Raw genomic sequence first — 25,075 nt, 5'->3', positions numbered from 1 at the left:
TATGACCTTGGACAAAGTATATAACTTCAGTGAAACTCACTTTCCCCCTGTGTAAAATGAGGGTTATATCTACTTTATGAAGTTGCAGAAGAGATTACGCAAGAAGAAAAGCCAGACATAAAGACAAACACCGCATGGTGCCATTCATACACAGTACTTAGAATAGTCAAATTCATGTGACAAAAACAGAGAATGATGGATGCCAGAGACTGGAGGGAAGAGAAAATAGGGAGTTATTTATTGGGTATAAAATTTCTGTTTGGAGCAATGAAAATGTTCTAGAGATGGACGGTGGTGACGGTTGGATAACAATGTGAATGTACTGAATGCCATTAAAATGTACATCTAAAAATGGTTAAAATGGTAAATTTTATGTTATATGTTATCATGATTTAAAAAAAACCAAGGTAAGAATAGTCTATCAGTAATCCATATCAAAGGACTTTTCCCTTCCTTATTAGAATGAGGTATATGGAAGGGGGGAAAAAAAACCTTTCCTTTCCTTATTATTATTCCAGCTCTGCAAATTGAAGCTAACTGGCAACGGCATAGAGAAGAATGCATTGATTAAAGAGCCCAAACCTTCACAAATTAGAAATTCAAACTACTCTAAATCCCAAACCAATTAACTTATGTAACAAAAACATAAAGATTTCAAACAAATATCGGGTTTTATTTATAATGTAGCTATTTTTGGAGTTGTATTTGTGCAAGATTGAATAAGATTGTGTTTAAGTGGGGCACCTAGATGGCTCAGGTGGTTGAATGGCCAACTCTTGAGTTTGGCTGGGGTCATGATCTCGGGGATATGGGACAGAACCCCACATCTAGCTCTGCACCAAGTGGGCAGTCTGATGGAGGCTTCTCTCTCTCCCTCTGTCCCGCCCCCTACTCAGGTGTTCTCTCTAAAATAAGCAAATGTTTAAAGGAGAAAAAAAGATTTTGTTTAACCGACACTACAACAGTATTTTTCACTTAACCAGTATTGACATAAACTTTAAACTATTATGTAATCCATGATTCTCTGCTGAATCAAATCCATACATAAGCCTTCCTGAAATATATATGAACCTCTCATTTTATTTACTTATTTATTTTTTAGAGAGGTAGAATGGGGGTGAGGAGGAGAAAGAATCTTAAGCAGGCTCCATGCCTCATTTTAAAAGAGGCAGCTATGGAGTAATGAAAGAAACACTAACCTTAGCACCAAAAAAAATCTAAATACAGCTCAATTCTGCCACATATTAACTCTATACCCTATCTAGGTAAGTCAATTTCTACCTATAAATCTCAATAGCTAATGACAATTACCACCTATTTCCCAAAATTATTTTGAGATTTAAATAATACAAGGTACATTAAAATACCTTGAAACTATAAAGTATCATTATTTATATTATTAAATTTTTTGAAATACAACGAAAAGGAAATTATTCTATCCAAAATTCATATTAAAAATATATATGCGGTGAGCCTGGATGGCTCAGTCAGTTAAGTGATGAACTCTTGATTTTAGCTCAGGTCATGCTCTTAGGGTCCTGGGATCAAGCCCCAAATGGGGCTCCCTGCTCAGTAGGAGCCCGCTTTTTCTTCTGCCTGCTTTTCCCTCTGCCTGCCACTCCCCATGCTTGTGCTCAGAAGTGTGCCTGCTCTCTCCTTCTCTGTCAAATAAATAAAAATCTTTAAAAAAATAATAGAAATAAAAACATATATATTTAAAAATACACACGAATTTTTTTTAATTTTATTTATTTATTCGACAGAGAGAGATGACAACTAGGCAGAGAAGCAGGCAGAGAGAGAGGAGGATGCAGACGCCCTGCTGAGCAGAGAACCCGATGAGGGGCTTGATCCCAGGACCCCGGGATCATGACCTGAGCCGAAGACAGAGGCTTAACCCACTGAGCCACCCAGGCGCCCCTCTACTCAGAATTCTAAGCACTGTGCTAACCAGTGAGAATACATTTGAAAAGATGACACCATGGTTCTTGTCCTCAGGGAGATTCCAATCTAGATAAAACACTAAACAGAACATTACACAAATAATTCATTAATTTATAATGGATGTGAAAAGGAAAAGGAGAGGTTGCAATGAGTGCACAGATCAAGGGGGTCTAGCCAACTTGGGAAATTTACAAGAAATAATTATACCAGTTGTACCACCCTTTGTCAATACAATAGGTTTTAAGGGTTCAATAGATCTTAGCTATTTCTATCAATGTTATTATAAAAGCCATATGCTCCACTGTCATTATTAGAACAAGTACATCCCTGGGGTTCAGGAAATAAGACAGTCAATCTTATTACCTAGGAAACCCCAGATAAACTAGACCCATAGCTCAATTCCTCAGTAAAAATACAAAACAAAACAAACAAACAAACAAAAAACAGGCTCCAGGCAACATAGGTTCTTACCCCAATTTGACTCATACTTTATATATCCTTGAGTAATTATGCTGATGCTTACAGGTTTCCTCAATTATAGTGGAGAACTGTCTGAAATGCTCTAACCCCAAGTATTTTCATGACTTATTCTTTGAATATTACTCAGTATTCTGCTTAAATGTCTCCTTTCCAAGAACCTTCCCCTGACCAACCAGTCTAATGTAGCCTCCCATTCTCTATATTACACTACTCCACTATAATTTTTTAGCACTTATGACTATCTGAAATTGCCTACTGTATTTCTTTACTTTGTTTATTTTTATGATTTTCCTTCAGCTTGAAAGTAAGCCCCATGAAAGGAGGGGACTCACTGTACTCTCTCTGTATCTTTACAATACATCTTCCTTACCAAAGATCTCCAGTTTTGCTTAGGCAGCTCAGGTACAAGGGAGCAAGGTTTCCAGTCCAGAGGATGAAGATGACTGACTTAGGCCAATTATAGTAATCCCATTACCTTTGCCAGTAATTGGTTTAGGGTAGGGAATTTTACAATTCTCTTCAATAAGGCATAAGAAGATAACTGCTAAGCAACTTCAAGAAGAGGTTTTCCTCCCTGATTAATGAGACCCAAAAAGGAAAAGCCTCCTTTCCTCCTGCCTTTGACTTGGTCTTATGAGATAGTGATACTGGGAAAGTGGTAGGTTGATAAGAGGGAAACCATGAGGACTGGCAAAGAAACTGAGCCTGAACCCTGATATTTTTGAGTCACTCAATCAACTCTGAAACTACCTCTTCCAGACATATGTGAGATTTATTTTTCAACCCTGATCAATTAAATTATTTTCTATCACCTGTCTTAATACCTGCCACCAAAAGCATGATAAACTCTTAAGCCTCTGTTTCTTCTATTAATATTAACAGAAAATAGCACCTAACAGTTTAGTGAATTCTTAAAAGGATTAAATGGGACAATGCAAGTAATGGGTCAAATAAAAACAAAATATCTAAGTGATAGCATTGCTGTTTTGTTAATATTAAAGAATAAGCTTTCTATGATAAAACTCCACAAGCTCTTTATGAAATACTTAGGCCTTTCTTATTTTTCAGAAAACATTTACTTTAATCCTATTAAAGTAATCATTTTAATAGAGTAAGTCATTTACCTAGCTTTCTTCTATCAGTAAAGTAGCTGTATTTCTTTCTCAAGTTTGAAGTAGGTAAACAAAAGGAACATCAAGCCAAATATCAGATCACTAAAGAAAAATAACCATATCAATTTCAGGCAAGAGCCTATTCTTGGCCTCAACTCCTCTCTTAGCTTACACGTACAAAGCCACATGTAAATTTTCATCTACTATTCTTACCTTCACAAGCATTTCATCAGTATTTTAATATGGCTTAGATTATATTATGAATAATTCAACTATATTAGTTATTAAAACTATACTGTGGGGCACCTGGGTGGTTCAGTCGTTAACCATCTGCATTTGGCTCTGGTCATGATCTCAGGGACCTGAGATCTAGCCCCGCATCAGGCTCCTTGCTCAGCAGGAAGACTGATTCTTCCTCCCCCACTCCCCCTGCTTGCCTTCCCTCTCTCATTGTCTCTCTCTCTCTGTCAAATGAATAAATAAAATTTTTTAAAATAAGTAAAACTATACCATACCTACAATTACAAAAAAAAAAAAAAAAAGACAAAACAACAAAAAACAACTTTCAAAATAGGAAAAAAAAATAGTGTTACACTTCAGTCTCTACAATTTTTTCTATGAACTATTTGTATGATATGCCATGAAGTAAAATTAATGCAGAAGATCAAAAATAGGAGATAGCAGGGTCATCGGTTCAAGCTTACTCTAGCTGAATTGTGATTCGAAATGTTACAGTGGTTCATTACTGCTGGAAAGATGTTTAGGGTCCTCCATGAAATAAAATCATCAAAATTCCTAAAATAAAATGTCAGAGTAGTTTCATCATTACTAAAAAGTGTGACACCAACTTGTCTCTCTTTTGAAGATGAACAAGAAATTAATATTAATTCTTCCATTGCACCGAACTGTCCAGGCTCTTTTTAGTCCAGATAAATTTTTAAAGTTCTGTCAATATTACAATAACTTTATTAGCTCCACTTTTCAAAAATCTTTATTAACCTACTCTGACAAAAACTCCCAGTTACCCATTATGACCAAACATAAATTCGGACAGGGCTAGCTAAAGGGCTATTAAAAGTCACCTGGAAAAACTCTATTATTCCCTGGGTGGACCAGTTCTCCCTCTGTTTTTCAATCTCCTCACACAGTGAATAAGAATATACAGTTTGGGAAGGTAAGAATAGCATCTATCAGTAAAGACACAAATTTTGGTGGACCACTCTTCAGATCATTTTTGGTAGAATACATGGTTTTGGTATAATAGTCGAATAATTCACAGTCTTAGTCATATTAAGTCATATATATATATTAATAAAACCTTACATGAATAGATGCTAAATATGTAAAATACATACAAATCAGATAAGCAAAGTTTAAAATCTATATATAAGCACTTACTTTTTATTCTAAACTCTCTTCAGATATTAACAAATATATCTTATTCTATTACTCCATTGCTATTTTAAGTCCTTCTCCAAGGAAACAGTAAGTTATTAATAAAATTAATATTTTAGCACATTTACAGAGAGGCTCACATATTACAAATCAACAATTCATCACCAGCATGCCAATGTTTCATATCATTCCCATACCATGTCAAAGCAATAATGTAGACACAACAGTAGAGGATATCTCCATGCATTCCAAAATAAAATTATAATTATCTTCAATATGTATTTTTAAGCTATAGAGTTTAAGAAGTACTATCATGTTTTCTAAATCCAGTACATTAAACCTCAATTCTATGCCCCAAAATGTAACAGTTGTGATCTCTATAGAAAAAGATTCTAAATTCAAAATTATTTTTTCCCAAATTTCACTTTTAACTCTCAACTTTAAGGTTGAAGTGTTAATAAACTGCAATGTACGCATTATTTCAACCCCTGCCCACAGTCTATGTTTTAACTGTAAAACAACATTATTCTATTTCCTAGTAATAATTAAAGATGTGAGATATATTTGGTTTTCATCCTAATTTGGTTTTATATGGCAAACTGCCTCTGAAGCGTGGGAATAAACCTTTCATTCTTTTCTTTCACAGCACTGAAAAAATACATTACAATACTAAAACTATTTCTAAGAGCCCAAAAAAATCTCTGGATAAACAATACTAAAATTTAACTCTCGACATCCTACATATTTTTTTCTCTAGGTTTGTTCCTTCAAAATGTTGGTTTTTAGATTCTTCTACAATAATGGAAAAGAGATCAATCAATAGAAAAACTCTCACAGCTAAGATGACATGTTAGATACAAGTTATTTAGTATTTTGGAGTAAACATCCTGGGGATTGGGAAGGGCAGAGTCAATTTAATACAGAAAATATCATTCCCAAAAAAGTATTCCTTCACTAGTTTTAGAAATCTTAATTTAACTATTACATGCCCATCAGACAAATTTCTGAAGAGATATGCATTACTTCACTGTCTTAACTTTATTTCCTTCAGAAAGGAAGGAAGAAAGAGAAGTTTACAGGTTTTTTTTTTTTAGGGAAGTGACAATAATAAAAAAGGGGGGGGGGAATAAGGTGATGCTGGCAGGTATTAATCCCTACAATCCCTCTATTACATGGCATAGTATTTAAATTGTGCATTAGACATAGCCACTTAAAAATGAACATATGGTATTTGTTTCTTGGTATATCCAACTAAAAGATTCATAACTGAAAAACCAAAGTTACTTTTCAGAGCCCCAGGTTAGATGCACAGTTTGATTTCTGTGGTTTCTCACAAGTTTACTTAATATGATGTCACTGTTTGGTAGGTGTACCTTATGTTTAACTTTGCTTTAAAGAAGATTCATCTTTCTGTGCTATGACATAATTTTAAAAGAGGCAGTTAGTTTAATAAGAATACTATCACCACTCATGTATTTACAGGTGCCAGTTAGTCTTTCTGTGGCAATGTGGGGTACAATACGGCTTAAAGTTAAGCAATGTTTCTTAGAATAATTTTTCACAGCTACCATGCCTATCTAATTTCAAAATTTAAGCAGTCAAACAAAATTCCTGGAAGGAAAAATTGGAAGAAACAAGCATTCTCCATTATTTTAGGCTTCCGACTTCCACTCCTAAAATTTCTATGCCTTGCCCATACCACACACAAATCGGCAGTCTGTCAAAATGGTACACCAAGGGTTAAGAATTCATATGTGATCATATATTTAAAGTCTGTTTTTTCTGATTATGTAATACCATCCCCTAAAACTATAGCATCCTATCCTAGATCAGGAAGGCAATCTGGTATACCGAAAAAATCTATCTTTCAGCTTTAACCACAGATTCTAAAGGTAGAGTAATCTTTACTGGAAACCCAGTTCATTACGTGTCCCTGGGCGAAATACTTAACTAGTCTGAGTTTTAGTTTTCTTATCTCTTTAACAGAGAAAAAAAATTACTATGTTGCAGAATCGCTGGGAAAATTAAAGAAAAAACACATGATGCCAGAACACAGGGGCTGGCATGTAGAGTGACAAATAATTACTGTTTTGTTGTCATTGGCTATTTTTTAAATACAATGAAGCTAGAGAATGTGGAACTCAAATTTCCAAATTCCTTATTTTGTAGGTAATTTAAAAAAAACTTTTTCCACCCTGAAAAAAAAATCCCTTTGAATCTAACATCTTCATTTATTCAACAGTATTTATTTGGCATTTTCAACATTTGAAGGCATTATCCTTAAGGTTAGGGTTACCTCAGAGAAGAAATTAGAAATAACATTCCTTGCCCTCAAAAAACTTACATTTTAGAGGAAGTTAGACATTAAACAAGAAATTATATAGTAACTTAATTACAATTGTGATTAGTGTTATAAAGAAAACCTGCTAAAGGGGAAAATGACCTAACAGGATCAGAATTTAAATTTCTATGCGAAGATACCACCTCCCACCAAAGGTTTTCAATCACTTACTCTGTAATTAAAAGAATACAACTCTTTGAATAGATTCGATCCTCTGGTCTTTAAAACAGCAAAACAGGGGTGGCTGGGTGGCTCAGTTGAGTGTCCAACTCCTTATTTCAATTCAGGTCATGATCTGAGGGTCTTCAGAGAGCCCAGCACTGAGCTCTGTGCTGGGTGTGAAGCCTACTTAAAGTTCTCTCTCTCTCTCCCTGTTCCTATGCTCCTCCTCTCCCTACCATCTCTCTTTAAAAAAAAAATAAATAAAACAACAAAATAAGCAATTAACTTGACTTTGGACATTTTTATGCTCAGAACTATACACTAAAACTTTAGCTACTATACGAAACCCACAAATTAATTTCAAATATTCCATACAGTAAGCTATGAATGAAAGAGAAAGCAAAGATAATAATATAGGTAAGCACTCATCAGTTCTCCACCATGAACTCATTAGAAGACACATTTCCTGGTAGAGTATAAAGCCAGTATTTTCATATGCATGCCATTATTCATAACTCATTTTTTCAGAACGTTTTTAATAAAATAAAATAAATATGTACATATTTATTACTGAAAAAGAAGTTATTTATGTGATTTTTAAGATCAGAACAATTCTAACTTTCTTACTAAAGAGAATTCTTTTTTGCTCAGGTACCTTTAAAAAGATGATACCTTAATTTTTTTTTTTAATCTGATAACATCCACTTTAAGGACAACTTCAAGATCCCTATCTTCAGAAGTTATCACACTGTTGTAGAATAGTGCTATTAAACTCCCAAGTGAATAATAAAGGGGAAACCTGAGAGGTCAAATCAACTCTCTCATCAAAATGAAGCTAAGTTTATTCTATAAAATAGAATCTACCTCAAACAACATTCACCCAGAAATTAATGCAACAACAATTAATCCGGAACAATGACTGTCAATTCCCCAAAAGTGGCCTCTCCATCTATATTTAGTTCATAAGGCAAACTATTCCAGGATTCCTGCTGCCAATTATAATGAATGGAAGAAATATATTTGAATCAAATAGCACCATCTAGCAGAACCTTCACCACTTTACTTTCAACAGTAGATGTTACTTGGCGTTCAGTTTGGTAGACTGGACAGCAAAAGTGGCAATTATCTGTTTTCATGACAGATTCACAAAATTACGCTAGAAAGAACCAGAGAGACACATCACATTCTCATTATTATCTAAGATAATTCAAAAAAAATTTTTTTAGCAAGTTATCAGTATACAGAATAGAGTGAACATTCCTGGGAGTCTAACTAAAATCCAAAATTACTTTGATTTTCAAATTCAACCATCCCCAAATGCCTCAACACATTTCAATTCCTTCACGCTCAGTCATATGAAATCCCAATACTCTGTAATCATTAAAACATCCTGTTTTTAATCTTATCAGCTATATTATAACCAAACAATTAATGAACATAAATTGGGCTGTTATTTCGAAACTTCAGTTCTAGTAACTTCTGTTTCTTAACCAGGCTGTATGACTGCCTTTTGTAGATTTCACAGCCCATCAACTGGTTCCTAACTGTAGCTCCTCGGAAAATACCTCTGGAAACAAAACCAAACCAAACCAGCATCTCTCCTTTAAATTTTTTGTTTGTTTTGCTCCATCAAGACCTGCCACCCCTAAATCTTAAGGGAATGGTGTGTTGCTGCCAACACGAAGATTAGGAAATGTTCCCATCTCTAGGGCACAAGAAACTTTCAGACTACTAACTGCCTAAAGGAGGGAAAGCCGGTCGTCTGAGTATTTGGTTTTTATTTACACGCCGCTATTTCCAAGCGCAAGGTCACCAAAGTAGCTCTTCAGAGATGCTCTCGGACTTTTCCCCAGCGTGAACCCCCCTCGGAAAGGCAGAGCGCGTTCAGTGACAAGGATAAGCCTCCCCCTCAAAGTGGAGGTGGTTACTGGGAATCACCGTTCTGCTGCACAGAAAAGAGGGGTTCTTCCTCAGTGGTCACAGTCACTATTCGCTCTCATTTTTAGTAACAACCAAATCACCGTTACAAGTACGTAAGAATAGCAGCAAACCACCCCGCTTCGCAGTGTGCCGTGACAGCAGCATCCCGGGCCGGGAGGGGCTCTCTTCTCGCCTGCCTCCTCCGGGCTCCCACCAGAGTTAACACCTGTATCTCCCCACCTCAACGTTTCTCGCCTTCCGGCAAATCCCTTTTCGGACCACTGCTCCCAGCGCACCCCAGACAACCTTCCACCCACCCCCACCCCCAGCCCAGCCGCTGCGGCTCGCACAACTCCCAGCCCGCGCGCCCCGCGACCACCGCCCAGCGGGAGCCGCCCGGCCCGGCGCCCCGGCAGCCGCGGCCCCCCGACGTTGGGGAGGCGGTAAGTCTGCAAAAAAAAGTTCTCCAGCCGCCAGCGCGGAGTTGGGTCTGCCCGCGAGGCAGACACACCAGCCTGCTCCGGCAGATCCCGCTTCTCGCCAGCACACTCTTCCTCTCCGGGAACTCGGTCCTTCTTAGACTCCCAAACTTCAGCGGCGCCACTACGGGCGCCGACCACCCCTGATCTGCCAGGCGCTGGGCAGCACCGAAGCCGCGTCTCTCCACCCGCTGAAGAAAGCCCCGACGCCCACCCGGGCCCACGCCCGCACACGCCCTCCGCGCCCCGCGCTCGTCTCCGCGCCCCGCGGGGCCTCGCTCGGCCGCTCCGCGCCCGGCTTCCGCCCGCCGCGCGCCCGGCACTGCCGCCCTCACCTCGCCGGGCGATCCCGGCCCCAAGCCCCGGCGCCGGAGCCCCTGGCCGCGGCGCCCCTCTCCCTGCCTGCCCCCGACCCCAGCCCGCCCCTCCAAACACCCACAGTCTCACCGCGAGCCCTCTTCCACGCAGCTGCCCCCCTCCGCCCTCCCCGCGACCCTCGGCAGCGCTCCGGGTCCCCGCAGCCCCGGACCCCAGCTCTAAAGTTACTTTGTGAGGAGGTGAACCCGCGGGTTATTTCCCCCAATCACCCAAACAAGTTTCCATCCTCAACACCAGCACCGCCACCGCCCCCCAGCACACCCTCTCCCTCCCGCAGGCAGCCCCCCAAAGGCCGCCCGCCCCGCGCGAGCACCTCCTGGGAAATAGCCGCTCCCCGCACCGCACGCCCCCACCTCGTGTACCCCTCCCCCTGCCAGCCCACCCCCGGCTCTCCCCAGGCGGAGAGTGTCTGGGTCTGTGTGTCTCCGAGAGAGTGTGCGAGTGCGTGCGTGTGTGTGCGCGCGTGTGAAGGCGGAGGTGGGTGAGAAGCGGAGACACTTACTTCTCCCGGGCCTGGCTGTCGGACGGGACGGCGCTGCTGTTACTCTTGCCTTTGCCGTACATGCTTGTGCCGAGAGCAGCTCCCACTGTCACGCACCTGTCAACCCATCACAGCCTCCCCGGGAACAGCCCCGTCCCCATGGCGACCCACGCAGCCACCCCCACTATTGGCCGCCCCACGCCAAAGCTCCACCCCCTTCGCCCAGGCAACGCGCGAGACTGACAGGCCTCCCCCCTCCCTCCGGCCTTCCGAAGCGCGCGGTGGCTGCTACAGTCTAAGCGGCAGTCTCCTCCCTCCTTCCCTCCCTCCCGGGTTCCCTCCCTCCTTCCCTCTCCGTTCTCCTCCCTCCTCCCGCTCTCTTTCCCCCCTCCCCCCTCCGAACCCCGGCGCAAGGGGGGAATTAGAAACTGCTCTAGAAGGATTTTAAACAACTGGCTGTTCTCTCCGCCGCCGCCCCTCCCCCCGCGCCGCCCGCGCTCGGCTCCTCACTGGAGAGAAGGCGCCGGGAGGAGGGGAAAGTGCGGCCTGGAGTCGCTGGTCGGAGCCGGCGGAGCTGGAGCTGTGGCGGCCCCAGACTTCGGGGCGCCCGCCGAGTACACAGACAGACCTACGGCCCCAGCCTTCTCCGGAGCCCCCACCGGCCCCCTCTCCGGCTCCTCTCCTGTCTGTGACCCCGCGCCAGTACCCTGAATTGATCTCTACCGCCTCAGCCCTACTCCCTGGGTGTCGCCCCCACCTCGGCCCCCCCCCCCGCCCTGTTCCCAGAGGGATGGCTGGCGAGGGACACACGCGCCGTTCCCTCGACCTTCTGTCTGAGCGACCCCGAGCGACTCGCCTTTCCTCCAGGGGAGGGACTGTGCCTCCGGCCCTCGGCGCCGCTGGAGTGGCGTCGCCTCGCCCCTAGGGCCGCGCCCTGCTTCCCTGGGGAACACCCTGCCTCAGACCTGCCTCCCCTCTTTAGAGGTGAGCCTCCTCCCAAAGATGGCCGGGGAATCCTGGGGCCTCACTGGCCCCCGTAAGCCTGGAGCCCCGTGGCACACCAAGCAACAGCTCCCTTGCCTGAAATGCCGCAGAAAAGGGCTCCAGGCATCCCCACCTGGCCTGGTTTTCCAGCCTTGGTCGCTGATGTCTACTCTTCCTGACCTTTGAAGTGGAAAGGGCCACATAACGCCTTTAAAGACATCCCTGCCCTTGTGCTCCCGAGTAGGCCCCAACCCTCCTCCAAGGTGTGCAAAGTTGTGCCAGAGCTGAAAGGCTGCCTAAGAATATCAAAACCCCTAATCCCATTTCTGCAGAAAGTTTCTGAAACACAATCTGGCTCCCGATAGAACTCCATCCTTTATCTTGTGGAGATCCTTAGATGCAAAATCAGACAGAGTGCAAATGGGGTTAGGAAGAAGACATGGGCATCAAATTGGGAGTGACAGAGGAAGAGGGGTGCTGGTGGGGGTCAGACTGGGGAAAACATCAGGAAAGGATGAATAGACATAGAACAGCTATAGGAGGGGAGAGAAAATAGGATTTAAATTGGGAAAGCCACCTTTCTATTTTCACACAGAGCTTTAAGCTTTTAGTAGTAGGACCCTAAAAATGCAGATGGAGCTACAGAGATAAATGGAATGGAAAGAAATGGATTTATATGCCCATTGACAGCAAATGACAGAAATGAAACATCAACAGAAGGTTAAGGAAGGGCAGTCAGTAAGAAAGACAGACTGAGAAAAGGGGTCGGCAACCAAACAAAAATCAAAAACTGGGAAAAAATGAAGAAGGACCTGCTATTCTAGTGTTAGAAAATATTTTTTTCATTGTAAGAATAAAAGAAATAGGATTAAGTGAAGAAAACAATATGAAAGCAAAAGAAGATGGCAAAAACAAGAGGACTGACATCATGATAGAAAGATTTAAGAAAAATAAAAGTGTTTTTATTAAAAGGACAAAAATTCATCCCATAGAAGTGAGGATGAAGAAAATGGGGGGAAAAATCACATAGGCTTAAACTGATTAGTTTCCAAAAGAAGTAATTTGTCATTTCTAATTCAAAATCCCTCTTTCTGTTTACAATGAACTGTAGGGATTTGGTGGTGGATACAAGGCATTCATGGACTCAGGAGAATCAGGAGTGATGCTTAGCAAGTAAGTCTTTTGATGAACTTTTGCTCAAAATGCTCAGATAGGTATAAGGCTGCCACTCTTTACAGACTACCTTAGAGTTAGCATATGTAATTTGTTGTTCAATTATCAACTTCCATTGGCTTTAACCCAGAAAATGATCAGCATCTCAAGGCGTCATGACCCATAGAACACTCCCTATAAGTGACTGCTTAGACAATGCAGTCAAGAAGAGAACTAGGCAGCTGCTAGTCCATGTTCCTGTCCACACTTGGACCAAAGTAAATTTTCATTAAGACCTAGAGTGGGCCTTGTACTGTTATCTAAAAACAAATTACTTATTATCCTTGCTCTGGTGTTGGGATTCTCTATGGTTTTTAGTCATGGCACATTAGAATTACCCTAGGAGGATTTATTTTATGTTGACTTTTGTTTTAAATACAAGATCTGGACCCCACCTCAAACGAACTAACTCAGGAACTTTGTGGATGGACGCTTGGATTTGTATTTTTTGTAAGCTCCAAGTGGTTCTTTTATGGAACTAGGGCTGCTTAACTTTGCTCTTAAATATCCATCTTTTGGGCGCCTGGGTGGCGCAGTGGTTAAAGCCGCTGCCTTCGGCTCGGGTCATGATCCCAGGGTCCTGGGATCGAGCCCCACATCGGGCTCTCTGCTCAGCAGGGAGCCTGCTTCTTCCTCCCTCTCTGCCTGCTTGTGATCTCTGCCTGTCAAATAAATAAATAAAATCTTTTAAAAAAAAAATCCATCTTTTTTTAACGATTATTTATTTATTTATTTGAGAGAGAGAGAGAGAGAGAGAGAACATGAGCAGAGGGAGAAGAGGGAGAGGGAGAAGCTGACTTCCCGCTGAGCAAGGAGCCAGATATGAGGCTCAATCCCAGGACCCCAAGATCATGACCTGAGCCAAAGGCAGACACTTGACTGAGCCACTCAGGCGCCCCTACAGTATCCATTTAAAGACAGCCAGTGGACACCATCAGATCTCAGCAAGATTTTTAGGTTGTGGTTATATGTAACAGATGACCCTTCCCCTATAAGGCATTAAGACATCTTTACAGAGGGCTTTACTTTTTACCCACTGAGCCAACAAATTTGTTAATAGGATGAAAATGTAAGACCACAAGTAGCTATGGTTTAATTTACTATTTCCTAAGGAGAAAGGAAAACAAAGAGAAAACAAGAGAAGCTATTTCCTGTCTACTGCTGCCATTTATTCATTTGATTAGTTTTTACTCAGATTTATTACATGGAAGAGTCCTTTGAGTAATGGCATCTTTTCTGATACTTAAAAAATAAATAATAGATCGGCACAGTAGGGTATGGAATTCAGAACAATTTGCTCTTAGTATCTAGAAGGAATAAAATGCTAAAAAGTCTTAGTTCAGAACTTGCCAAGTTAATGTCAGAGTTAACTTCACAGGAGTGTTATTATCCAACAAATATACTAAGTCAAAACATGACTATTCCTATACATGGTAACCTTAAAGCTTCAGTGGTAGTCAAATCAATTATCATTAAAACATCTCAGCAGCCATCTGAACCATCTCTGTTTTATTTTCCTCTTAATGTTTACACATGTAAGTAAAATGCTTCTTTGCCCTTGTTCAAATTATTTTGAGTACAAAGACTGTTCTTTGCATCAGCAACTGTATCTCATGGGGCCAATATTGTAATTAATGAGATTTGAAACACATATTCCCAGCCAAATTTGAGATCCCAGACACAGAATTGAAGATCCATTGTTTTGTTTTCATTTTTAAGAAAGGAGAAGATAGGAGATTTAAATCTTCTTGTAAAGAACCACAATATGTATTTTTGGAAGTTATTGTTTTGTTCTTCAACCTCACACATAAGGCTAATTAATGTGGGGGGCAGGATTTAGGATAGGGGAATGCTCACTAGCCACCAGAATGAAAATTTGCATTTGAAGTTGATTTTTTTTTTCCTTTTTATCTTATTCTTTCAGATGTAAAACACCACAATTACTCACTCATTAGGTCTTTCTCCCCCTGTCCTGGTTTTGTTTGTGTACATTTGCACAATTTTGTCTTTTTGGAACCTGCATCTTATTCTTAGAAGAAGTCTTTATCAGTTCAAAACAGGCAGTTTGTTGTACCACCCTGCTGAAACTCTAGACTGACTATACATTTCTTTGATCTTAATTTTTTCTGTTAAACATTAAGTTTAATAACATCCATATTCTTATAGTGCATGGGACTTCAGAAAAGATTTCCCTTCGCTATATAGAACACAGAAACTACTTCTTTATGTTTAAGTAGAAACTAATGATGAATTTAATTATTTACAACACATAGAATACTTAGCATGTTAATTTTAAAAAGGAAAATAGAGGTGCCTAGCTGGGTCATTCAGTGGAGCATGAGACTTTTGATCTCAGGGTTGTGAGTTCTAGCCCCACAGTGGGTGTAGGTTGGAAATAAAATCAGAAAGAAAGAAAGGAAGGAAGGGAGGGAGGGAGGGAGAAAGAAAGAAAGAAATCTAGAGTAGGAAAATATTTATATAGAAAAATTAAACTGTTTAAACATTAAAATTCATTAAAAGTAATTTTCTTGTTTTGAGGTAATTTTTCCAAAGGACAAATTTTTTCTATTATTTATTTGTTTTATAAACTAGTTCATTAAAAAAAAAAAAAAACTACTTAGGGGCACCTGGGTGGCTCAGTGGGTTAAAGCTTCTGCCTTCGGCTCAGGTCATGATCCCAGAGTCCTGGGATGGAGCAGCACATTGGGCTCTCTGCTCAGCGGGGAGCCTGCTTCCTCCTCTCTCTCTGCCTGCCTCTCTGCCTACTTGTGATGTCTGTCTGTCAAATAAATAAATAAAATCTTAAAAAAAAAAAAAAACTACTTACATTCATACCACTTTTCATTTCAAATCATTTAACAGATACCCATTTATTAATACTCAGTATATCCCTGTTATTACATTTTCTTAACCAGCTTTCTTAACTGGGTAAACTGAGTCCTGAAAAGATTTATTAGCATGATCATCGATCTATAAAGAAAACAGAAATAGTTCCAGGATGAGAACTCTGTGTTCCTGGCTGACAGTCCTGTTCTCAGACCACGAAGCCGCACCTCTTTCTTTCAAAAGTGACTATTCTGCAGAGGAATGTGAGCAAGCTCTGAGATGTTTGTCACTCAAACTACTGTATGAAACTTCACTCCCAAGGAGAAGAGACTAGCATGCTTAGATCCGCAAACTGCTTACCTGCCATGTACCAAAGTAACTCAATGAACACAGTCATTACAACAATAATACTATGCAATGTGGTCTCTTATATCAGAATAATAAATGAAATGGAACCTCAAATTAACATTATTTGACACTGTTATTGGTTTAACATCAGTTAATCTGAGGCAATGACTGTTTTCTTAACCTATTGCCCTAGATTTTTGAATTCCCAACTTAGCTATTCCTAAACATTTACGAATGGGTTAGGAGAGAGAGTGTGCAGACAAGGTTCTAAACCTTGCCATCTCTCTAGAGTGCCTAGTCCTTTTTAGCACCATCAAGATTTGAAATTTAGTAACTTGGAAAAAAATAAAATAATCTAGTTATAAAAAAATCATACATAAGCCGGAGATGATGAAAAGTGAAAAAAGTAGGGCTACCATGTATTGCAATTTCACACACTTTAGCACATTTTGCAAAACAAATTCCAAGTGTTGCAGTATTCACTGGCTGGATTTTTGTCATTAAATGTTGAAAGTTATGCAATAGGAAGTGTGCCAAAGAGTGTTCTTTATTCAAAAGTATTACTGTATTTTTTTAGTGCATTCCTAAATCTTCACAATGTTTTTTCACCTCCTAAGGTTATGCCAATATGATGTCTTTGCACTCTTGAATTTGACAAAAGCCCCAGTCTTAAGAAGGAGGCTGTGCAACATTCCATGCAGTGTCATTTCCTTCTGTTGAGAATGGAAACATAGGGGTAAAAAAAAATCCTACTACATTGTTTTTCATAATTTTCCAACATAACTGGGTCCTCTCAATGAAGTATGGCAAAAAAAAAAGAGGGTGACAAATTATGCCACTATTGTGTTTTATTTATCTTCATATCATTTCAAATGTAAGGGGTTAGGATACATTTTCAACTTATTTAGCTGTATTAAAAATATATTCAAGACAGGTGCTGAATATAGCCATTGCCACTAATGAGCTGTATGATAGAAACAATTTTACCAAGGTCATGTGTACCTGCCAAAGATTTAGAGGGTACATCAAACTTTTTGTTTAGGGGTACTCAGTCTTTGAAACCAGCCTCTATATGGCAGTACCTGAAGATTTATAAGTATTCTTTGGTGGCAACTACTACCAGCTAGCATTATCATCATTAGATTATACATTTACTAACCACATTCGTCAGACAAATAATTCTATAATCTCATTATCATCAGTTTTCCAAACTCCTCAGGTCTTTTTCCTTAGACCTAAATTCTTGAGGCAGAGGATAAAAGGATTCCCTGCCACATGCTGCTAAGCTATTGACTACTTCATGGCAAATCTCCATTATACTCACTCAGCTTCTAAGACCCAAGTTGTCTATGGTATCGTAGCCCAATGTTAAGAAAGTTAAGAAATAATGTATTTTTGTGTTATGGTCTACTGCTACTGCTCTATGCTTACCTCCTACCCTATGCTCCCTCTAACAGTCATGGGATTTTTTGTTCTTGAGGAGAACTTTAATCACTTTCTCTGGTCCTGTGGACACTACTTAGGGCTAAAGTTGTTAACTTTGCTAAAGGAATTACTCTGGGTTAAGGAGAGTTTGGGCCAAGGACACTGACCCATGGAATATTTTTTGGTACAGCATTTGAGGCTGAGGTGCCCAGAAATTAGAGGCTTCAGAGATATTGTATCCATTTACTCTGGCTTTTCTTTCTGGTTCATATTCTAGGGTGGAGGTAGAAAAAGAGCTCACTCTGGTAAGGAAAGTAAGCAGACTACAGAGAAGGGTAGTCAAAGAAGAATCCTGTTCTGGGTACTTTCTCCTATGCCTCTGGAAGAGTTATCCCTATATCCCAACTTTCCTACACTCCTTACTTTGTTCTTGCCTTGGCTCTTGTGTCCTTTTAGAAGGTACCAGCTCTTTCAATAGTTTGGTTGTTTTCTTCATTTTTTTTTTTTTTTTTTTAATTTATCAGAGAGAGAGGGGGAGAGAGTGAGCACAGGCAGACAGAATGGCAGGCAGAGGCAGAGGGAGAAGCAGGCTCCCTGCTGAGCAAGGAGCCCGATGTGGGACTCGATCCCAGGACGCTGGGATCATGACCTGAGCCGAAGGCAGCTGCTTAACCAACTGAGCCACCCAGGCGTCCCTGTTTTCTTCATTTTAAAAGAGCATTTGTGGGTGCCTGGGTAGCTCATAGTTAAGCATTTGCCTTTGGCCGAGGTCATGATTCCAGGGTCCTGGGATGGAGTCATATCGGGCTCCCTGGACAATCTGCTTCTTTCTCTCCCTCTGCCTCTCCCCCAGCTCATGCTCTCTCTCTCTCAAATAAATAAAGTCTTTAGAAAGGAGGAGGGGCATTTGTCATTTGTGGCGGAAAGAGATGTATGTCACATCCATGTCTCAAGAACTTCCTAAGCTCACTAAAGGCCTGTGAGAGGAGGTGGAAGAGCAGAGGAGGAGAAGGGGGCAGGATTGTATCTCTTGGGCTTCTACCCTGTAGTAAAGCTCCAAAGGGCTTTACTACATAACCTCCTACCTTTCCATTTCTTCTTTTATGTGTTCTTCCTCTCTTTTCCTGCTTCCTATTTTTTTCCCACCAATCCCTGTCAAAAGACAAAGGTGAAAAAAATAAGGAAGCTTCATGGGAACATACTAGATTGAACTATATGAAACTGCTGTGTTTATAAGTCAAAAATGTTTGAGGGGCATCTGGGTGGCTCAGTCAGTTAAGCACCTCCCTTCAGCTCAGGTCATGATCTCAGGGTCCTGGGATCAAGCCCCACATCCGACTCCCTGCTCAGTGGGGAGTCTGCTTCTCCCTCTCTCTCTGTTCTCCCCCTGCTTGTGTGTTCTCCCTCTCTCTCACTTTCTCTTTCAAATAAACGAATAAAATCTTTTTTTAAAATGTTTGATTGGGAGCACCTGGGTGGCTCAGTGGGTTAAAGCCTCTGCCTTCAGCTCAGATCATGATCCCAGGGTCCTGGAATCGAGCCCCACATCTGGCTTTCTGCTCAGCGGGGAGCCTGCTTCTTCCTCTCTCTCTGCCTTTCTCTCTGCCTACTTGTGATCTCTGTCTGTCAAATGAATAAATAAAATCTTTAAAAAAAAAAACCAAAAACGTTTGATTGTTCAGCAGTGTTATATGGTTCAACTACACAAGATTTCAGTTCTTACAAACCATGCCACAGACTTCTTAAGTATTAACAACACTGACATTTACCAAGATTTACAATGCACAATGTACTATGTAAAGTGCTTTACGTAGTGTATCTCACTCAGCAATCTTCATAGTCCTTTGAGGTAGGTATTATTCACAAATTTTGGTGGTTCACACAACTAGTGAATGGCAGGACTGTAATTCACACTCATGTGCCCTGTCTCTTCAGGCCCTCTCAGAATTCCATACAGAGATCCTTCCAACCACACTTGCCCCTTAATTTTTACTTTTTCATGTACTATGATTTTAGACATACAAACTTCTCTGTGAATGCAGGTTAGATTAAATACAGGCAGGACCACTCAGGCAGGTTTTATGGGATCTTGCTTCAGCATGGTAAGCAGCAGTGAATTCTGTTCTTACACCCAAACCTCCTGATGAAGCAAAATCAGAAACACCAAGCCACACCCTGCTTTATTTCAGCTTTGGCCTTTATCAAATACATCATTTCCTCCCATTTTGACTATTGTAAAGTGAATGCCTTGGCTCACTATAGGATATTAAAAGAAGAAATGATTTGGTATGAATCTATTGCTCTTGATATTTGAAAGAGATGCATGTTCTCTGTATTCCCACTAGGTTGCTCAGGTCGTGTCTTCTTTCCAGTCTTCACCCTGTTCATTCCTTTCAATTAGCCACATTTCCCAGATCTATGTGGCTCTGAAATCTGTGATAGATAAAACCTAAAAACCAAGAGCTTTGTTTTAATTTACATTCTGCTTAGGAAAAGGGAGACTTGGGTCACTGGATTACATCCCCCTTCAGTCACTGGATCACTGTAAATATGTGTCCTACCTCTGGAAATGGTCAAAAATTGGTCCCTTCATCTAAATAAGCAGATTACAATTCTTTTGGGGGTTGTTTTTGTTGTTGTTTTGGGTTTTGTTTTTTGGCGTTTCTTTTCCTGTGTGGTTTTCTTTTCCTGGTGGATTATTGTAGTTCACTGTTACCTTTCCTTCTTCTCTTGTTTTTTTTTTTTTTTTTTTTTGCTTCACTTCCTCCTTCTATTGTTGTAGCTGTCTTTTTCCTCCCATCACTTTTCCTGTTGCCTTTCCAATTGGGTGGGGCTCCATCCAATTCACTTACTGTCTGGCTCTAGAGTAACTTTAATCCCAGGGGACAACAGTCTTGTGCCAACTAGTTGGAATCCCTGGGGTATCAGAAGTATCCCAGCGACTAAGTATCCCTGAAATTTTCCTTTATTGATTTTATGTTAGAATGAAATCCAAGGATGTCTAATTAGGGGGGAAAAATCATCCTTATAGCCTCCTAATCCAAGACCATTTTGAACTCTGACAGCACCAACATCCATCAAATCAAACAATGAAATCAACTTTGGTTACTTAGCATAATAGAAATAAACTTGTAATATTCTATTAGTGAAGGATCAATGTCTCCTGTCTTGAAAATAAACATCAGAGCTTGGCCTCAACATTTATGTAGTAGCAGGAGACCATTATTTTGTGGCTACATTCGATTACATTGACATCAAGACAGATTTATTAAATTAATAAATAGTACGTGATTTTCAGCCTTTCATTCCAACCATCACCACCATCCCCCTCTACAAGATGAAACTCTTCACCCATATTTTGACTCCTTATTATCTACGACTCTTTATTTCCCTTTTGTTGTCATTTTATACTCAATTTTTTTGTATCCACTTTTTTCAGAAGGAAGAAAGTTAATAATGAGAATCATCAAATTGTTAATTGTTAAAATATTTTAGTGATGTAATATTGGAAAAGGAAGTATTTCAGATATGCTTTTCAGAGTTCTGAATGTGACTAATGGCAAAATACCATTCTTGCTGTGTCTTCCTCTAACTTTCAACCTCAGGGCCTTTGCCCTGGCTTTTTCCTCTGCCTGGAATGTTCTTCCTTCTGCTCTTTGTTTGTCTTTTTTCCCATGCCCAAGTCTGATGGAATGTTATTTCTGCAGAGAAGTTCTCTCTAAGAGTCCTTTCTAAGTGTTTATTCCCCCATCCTCCTTTACTCTTCATCCTGTTGTTCTGTTTTATTCCATTTATCATCACATGTCACTGTCTGAAACTGTTCATGATTTGAATTCTCTTTTGGCTTGCATAGTCCATGTCCTCAGATCTTGAACAGTACCAGATCCCCAGTGGCACTCAATAAACAAATATTCATTGACTGACTGGATGGATGAATGAATGAATGAATGAATGATTCTAATGAAACAGTCATATGTGAATGACTTTAGGTCCTATCTCTCTTAGATATTTGCAACATACAATCCTTCCAACCCTCTACCCCTACAACCCAGGGCTCCTTATATTCTTAGAAACAGTAGTAATTGGACAGAGAGCATCAGCACACCTTCAGATTTTAGGCTTCTGCTCTTACTCCAATTTATTGTTCCAGCATCTAAACCAATTTAGCAATTTTGGTGAGCAGGACATGAGAGAGAGATGTATTTTCTCCTCTTTTGTATCACCACAGATCTGACTGACTTGGAGTTCCAAGTGGCTTAGTGTTGCTGACAATAAGGAAAACAAGTGGCACACAGTCAGCAGATTAGTTTTCAATAATAAGCTTTCATTATGTCACTTTCCTGCTCGAAAACCTCAGTGCCTCCTCACTGCTTATAGGATGACTTGCTCTCCCCTCCAATTTTTATCCAATCTGATTCATCAGCCCCTACAGTCTTCAGTATGTCATAGTTATTTAAGCCTGTCTGTTTTCCCTATGAGTATTTACTCCTTGAAAATTGCCTATCCATTCACAGATGCTTACACAATACCTACATGTTGAGCCTTGTATGAATATATTTTTGAAGAAGATATTTCCCTGCTCTCAAGCCATACAATTCCTACCACAGTGTGTATCTTGCCTTTGGGAAGTGATTACTAGTGTTTCTGGAATTAAATTTTAGTTCCAGTAGCTGAAGTCGGACAACCTGGATTCCCTGCTCTGTCATTAGCTGTGGGATCTTAGCCAAGTCATTTAACTTCTCTGTGCCTCAGTTTTATCAACTGTACACTGACATGTTACTCCTATATGTTAGGCTTATTATGAGGACTGAATGAGAAAATGCATGTACTGGGTCTAGCAAAGAGGTTGGCATATCATATGTGCTTAGTGAATGTTTATAAATATTTTCTTCCTCAGAGTTGGTGTATGCCCTACGTGGTCTGTTACCTCTGAAATATACCTGGCACATCTGTCAACACTATATGACTTTGTACATGCAGTTCCCCTTGTCTGCATGCCTTTCCCTACTCCTCTCCCAACTCCTAACTCCTTTGAATTCTCTGCTTTTATAATTTATATCACATAGAATAAGCTGCCTTTTACTAGAACTTAACTTTTCCTGGGTCTTGTCTCCCCAGTGAGGTATAACTGCAAGGATAATACTATGATTCTCTAGCAGAGTGCAAAATGGTCCTATACTAATAGCATGTGTCTGCTATTTCTTACCTGAATTTAGCAACTAGAGAAGGTAATGCCTAATTCAATAGCCTCTGTGTAATGGTGGCAGTTGGCCACCGTGTTGACATTGTGTCAAATTTCATGGATTCAAAGGTGAAAACAAGAATTTTTATGTCATTTAGTCATATCTGCAAAGAGGAAGTTTCCACAATGTCCCTTAATTCCACAGCAAAGAAATTCTTATCTTTAACTGTTAATACAATGTGAAGTACTTTTCCTCATTGAATCGCCAAGGCAATGGGAAAAAAATTAAGTCATCCTCCTTCTCATAATAAGCCTGCATATACTTCAAGACAGTCATCAAGTAATCCTCTTCTCCCAAATGAACAATCAAAATATTTATTTGCATAGCTAATATCACAGACGATCTAGGCAAATAGACGAAGTCTCTCTCCTGTGAATACTATTAGCTTGTAGTTCATGGTTTAGACAACTGCTCTAGAGTGAAATAAAATCTTCAGAGACTTCTATTGGTCAATCAACACTTAAAATGTTTTTCTAAGCTACTTCTGGTAATTGGAATCTTTTAAGCTTTTATTGAAGATAGAATGGTAATACTAAAAACAACAGCAATATAGTTATCCACTCAACAAACATTCATTGAGCACCTATAGTATGTAGTATCAAGTAACACAGCATTTTGCTAAGCAATGGAGGGGATGCAAAAATCTGTTAGAAGCAGTAGCTACCATAAAAGAAAAGGACTTTACTAAGGACTTATCATGAGCTGGGCACTGGGCTAAGTGCTGAGGATTTACAGATAAAGTTTCTTTCTTTGAAAATCTCATAATCTAAAGAGGAGTCTTATATTTCAGTATGGTCTTCTAAGTGCTATGAAAGATGTTAGTGGCAGTGGGTACTCTGGGGGCGTGGAGAACTACTCCCTAGAGCTTGCTTGTTGTTTGCACGGAGCCTGGACTGTAGAATAAGGTTTATTTAGCTCAGAGCAACCACGTGGCTCAATTAGTTGAGCTCCAAACTCTCTCTCTCTCTCTCTCTCTCTCTTTTTTAAACATTTTATTCATTTATTTAACAGAGAGAGCACAAGCAGGTAGAGTGGCAGGCAAAGGGAGAGGGAGCAGACTCCCCACTAAGCAGAGCCCCACGCAAGGCTTGATTGCAAGGTCAATCCCAGGATCACGACTGAAGCCAAAGGAGGACACTCAACCAACTGAGCCCCTCAGGCGTCCAAGATTCCAGACTCTCGATTTCAGCTCAAGTCATGATCCAGATGTTGTGAGATTCAGCTCTGTTTGGGGCTCCGTGCTCACTGGGGAGTCTGCCTGTCTCTCTTCCTCTGCCCCTCCCCACTGGATGCGCAAGCCCGCTCTCTCAAATAAATAAAGACCTTAAAAAAAAAAAAAAAGCTTAATTAAAAAAATAATAATTTTAAAAAGTGGGGATAGACATTTCATCAAAGGGAGCTTCGGGTACAAAGGCAGAAAGGGAAGAGAGATTGCACACATTTCAGAAGCTACAAGGAATTTGCCTGAAGTGGAAAAACTGGAGATAGTTGTGGAGATAAAGCTGGAGAGAAAGCAAAGACTGATTCATGAAGAGTTGTAGGAATACTATGGGGAAAAAATGGATTTTAAATCCTTGAGTAGCCGTGGGAAGCCACTGAAGGATTTTTAAGCAGAGGAATTACCTGATCAGATTTGCAATTTAGAAGAACCACTATTGTTTTGTGAAGGAGAGATGGAAGAGTAGTTAGAGGCAGGGAGGTGGAGGGGTTATTACAAACAAGGATCCAAGTGGGAACTGATGAGGGACTGACCCAAGCTGGATGCAGTAAAAAATGGAAAAGAGATGGGGCACCTGGGCAGCTCAGTCCTTAAGTGTCTGCCTTTGGCTCAGGTCAAGATCCCAGGATCCTGGGATCCAGCCCTGCATCCTCGGGCTCCCATCTCAGCGGGAAGCCTGCTTCTTCCTTTCCCATTCTCCCTGCTTGTGTCCCCTCTCCAGGTTTGTCTCTCTCTGCCAAATAAATAAATAAAAATACTTAATTTAAAAAAAAAGAAATGGAGAAGAAAGAATCATATATCATCTGGAGGTAGAGAAAAATGGAAACTATGTGTCCACTTCAAAAGATTATTTGACCAACTTCTTAGAAGATTTAAATATCCATAGATTTCACATAGAAAAAGAAAGTTTACTCCTTATATTGCATGTACAAGTCCTTTAACTATAAATTACTTCATGTGATAGAAGCAAATTTATTTTTCAGTGGGAATATATTGTTTCTATAATAATGGAAGTTATTCGGGGGAAATCAGCATTTTACTCTTTTCAAGTTTTTAAATAAAGAGCTTCCTAGAATTGTTCCCAATATACAAACAAAACTCCCCAACAAACAAAAATAAACCAAAA

At 40.3% G+C, this 25,075-nt stretch overlaps 1 protein-coding gene across 5 annotated transcripts in view; it reads right to left on the bottom strand.

Annotated features, from left to right (window-relative positions):
- Window positions 1–25,075, bottom strand: part of SSBP2 (single stranded DNA binding protein 2) — a 330,924-nt gene that overhangs the window by 286,478 nt on the left and 19,371 nt on the right. Inside the window, exon 1 of one of the 5 annotated variants that reach the window (XM_044266159.1) lies at window positions 10,714–10,999. The exons of 1 other annotated variant lie outside the window; for it this stretch is intronic. In XM_044266159.1, the coding sequence (XP_044122094.1) occupies window positions 10,714–10,775 (62 nt within the window). In that variant the 5' untranslated portion in view covers window positions 10,776–10,999. Of the gene's footprint in view, window positions 1–10,713; window positions 11,000–25,075 lie in introns of those variants that run through there. 3 more of the 5 variants (XM_044266141.1, XM_044266168.1, XM_044266146.1) reach the window with 3 other exon arrangements.

The sequence above is a fragment of the Neovison vison genome, chromosome 1 (assembly GCF_020171115.1).
Source record: "Neovison vison isolate M4711 chromosome 1, ASM_NN_V1, whole genome shotgun sequence".
NCBI classification, from domain to species: Eukaryota; Metazoa; Chordata; class Mammalia; order Carnivora; family Mustelidae; genus Neogale; species Neogale vison.
This window is presented reverse-complemented; position numbering and strand designations above follow the sequence as displayed.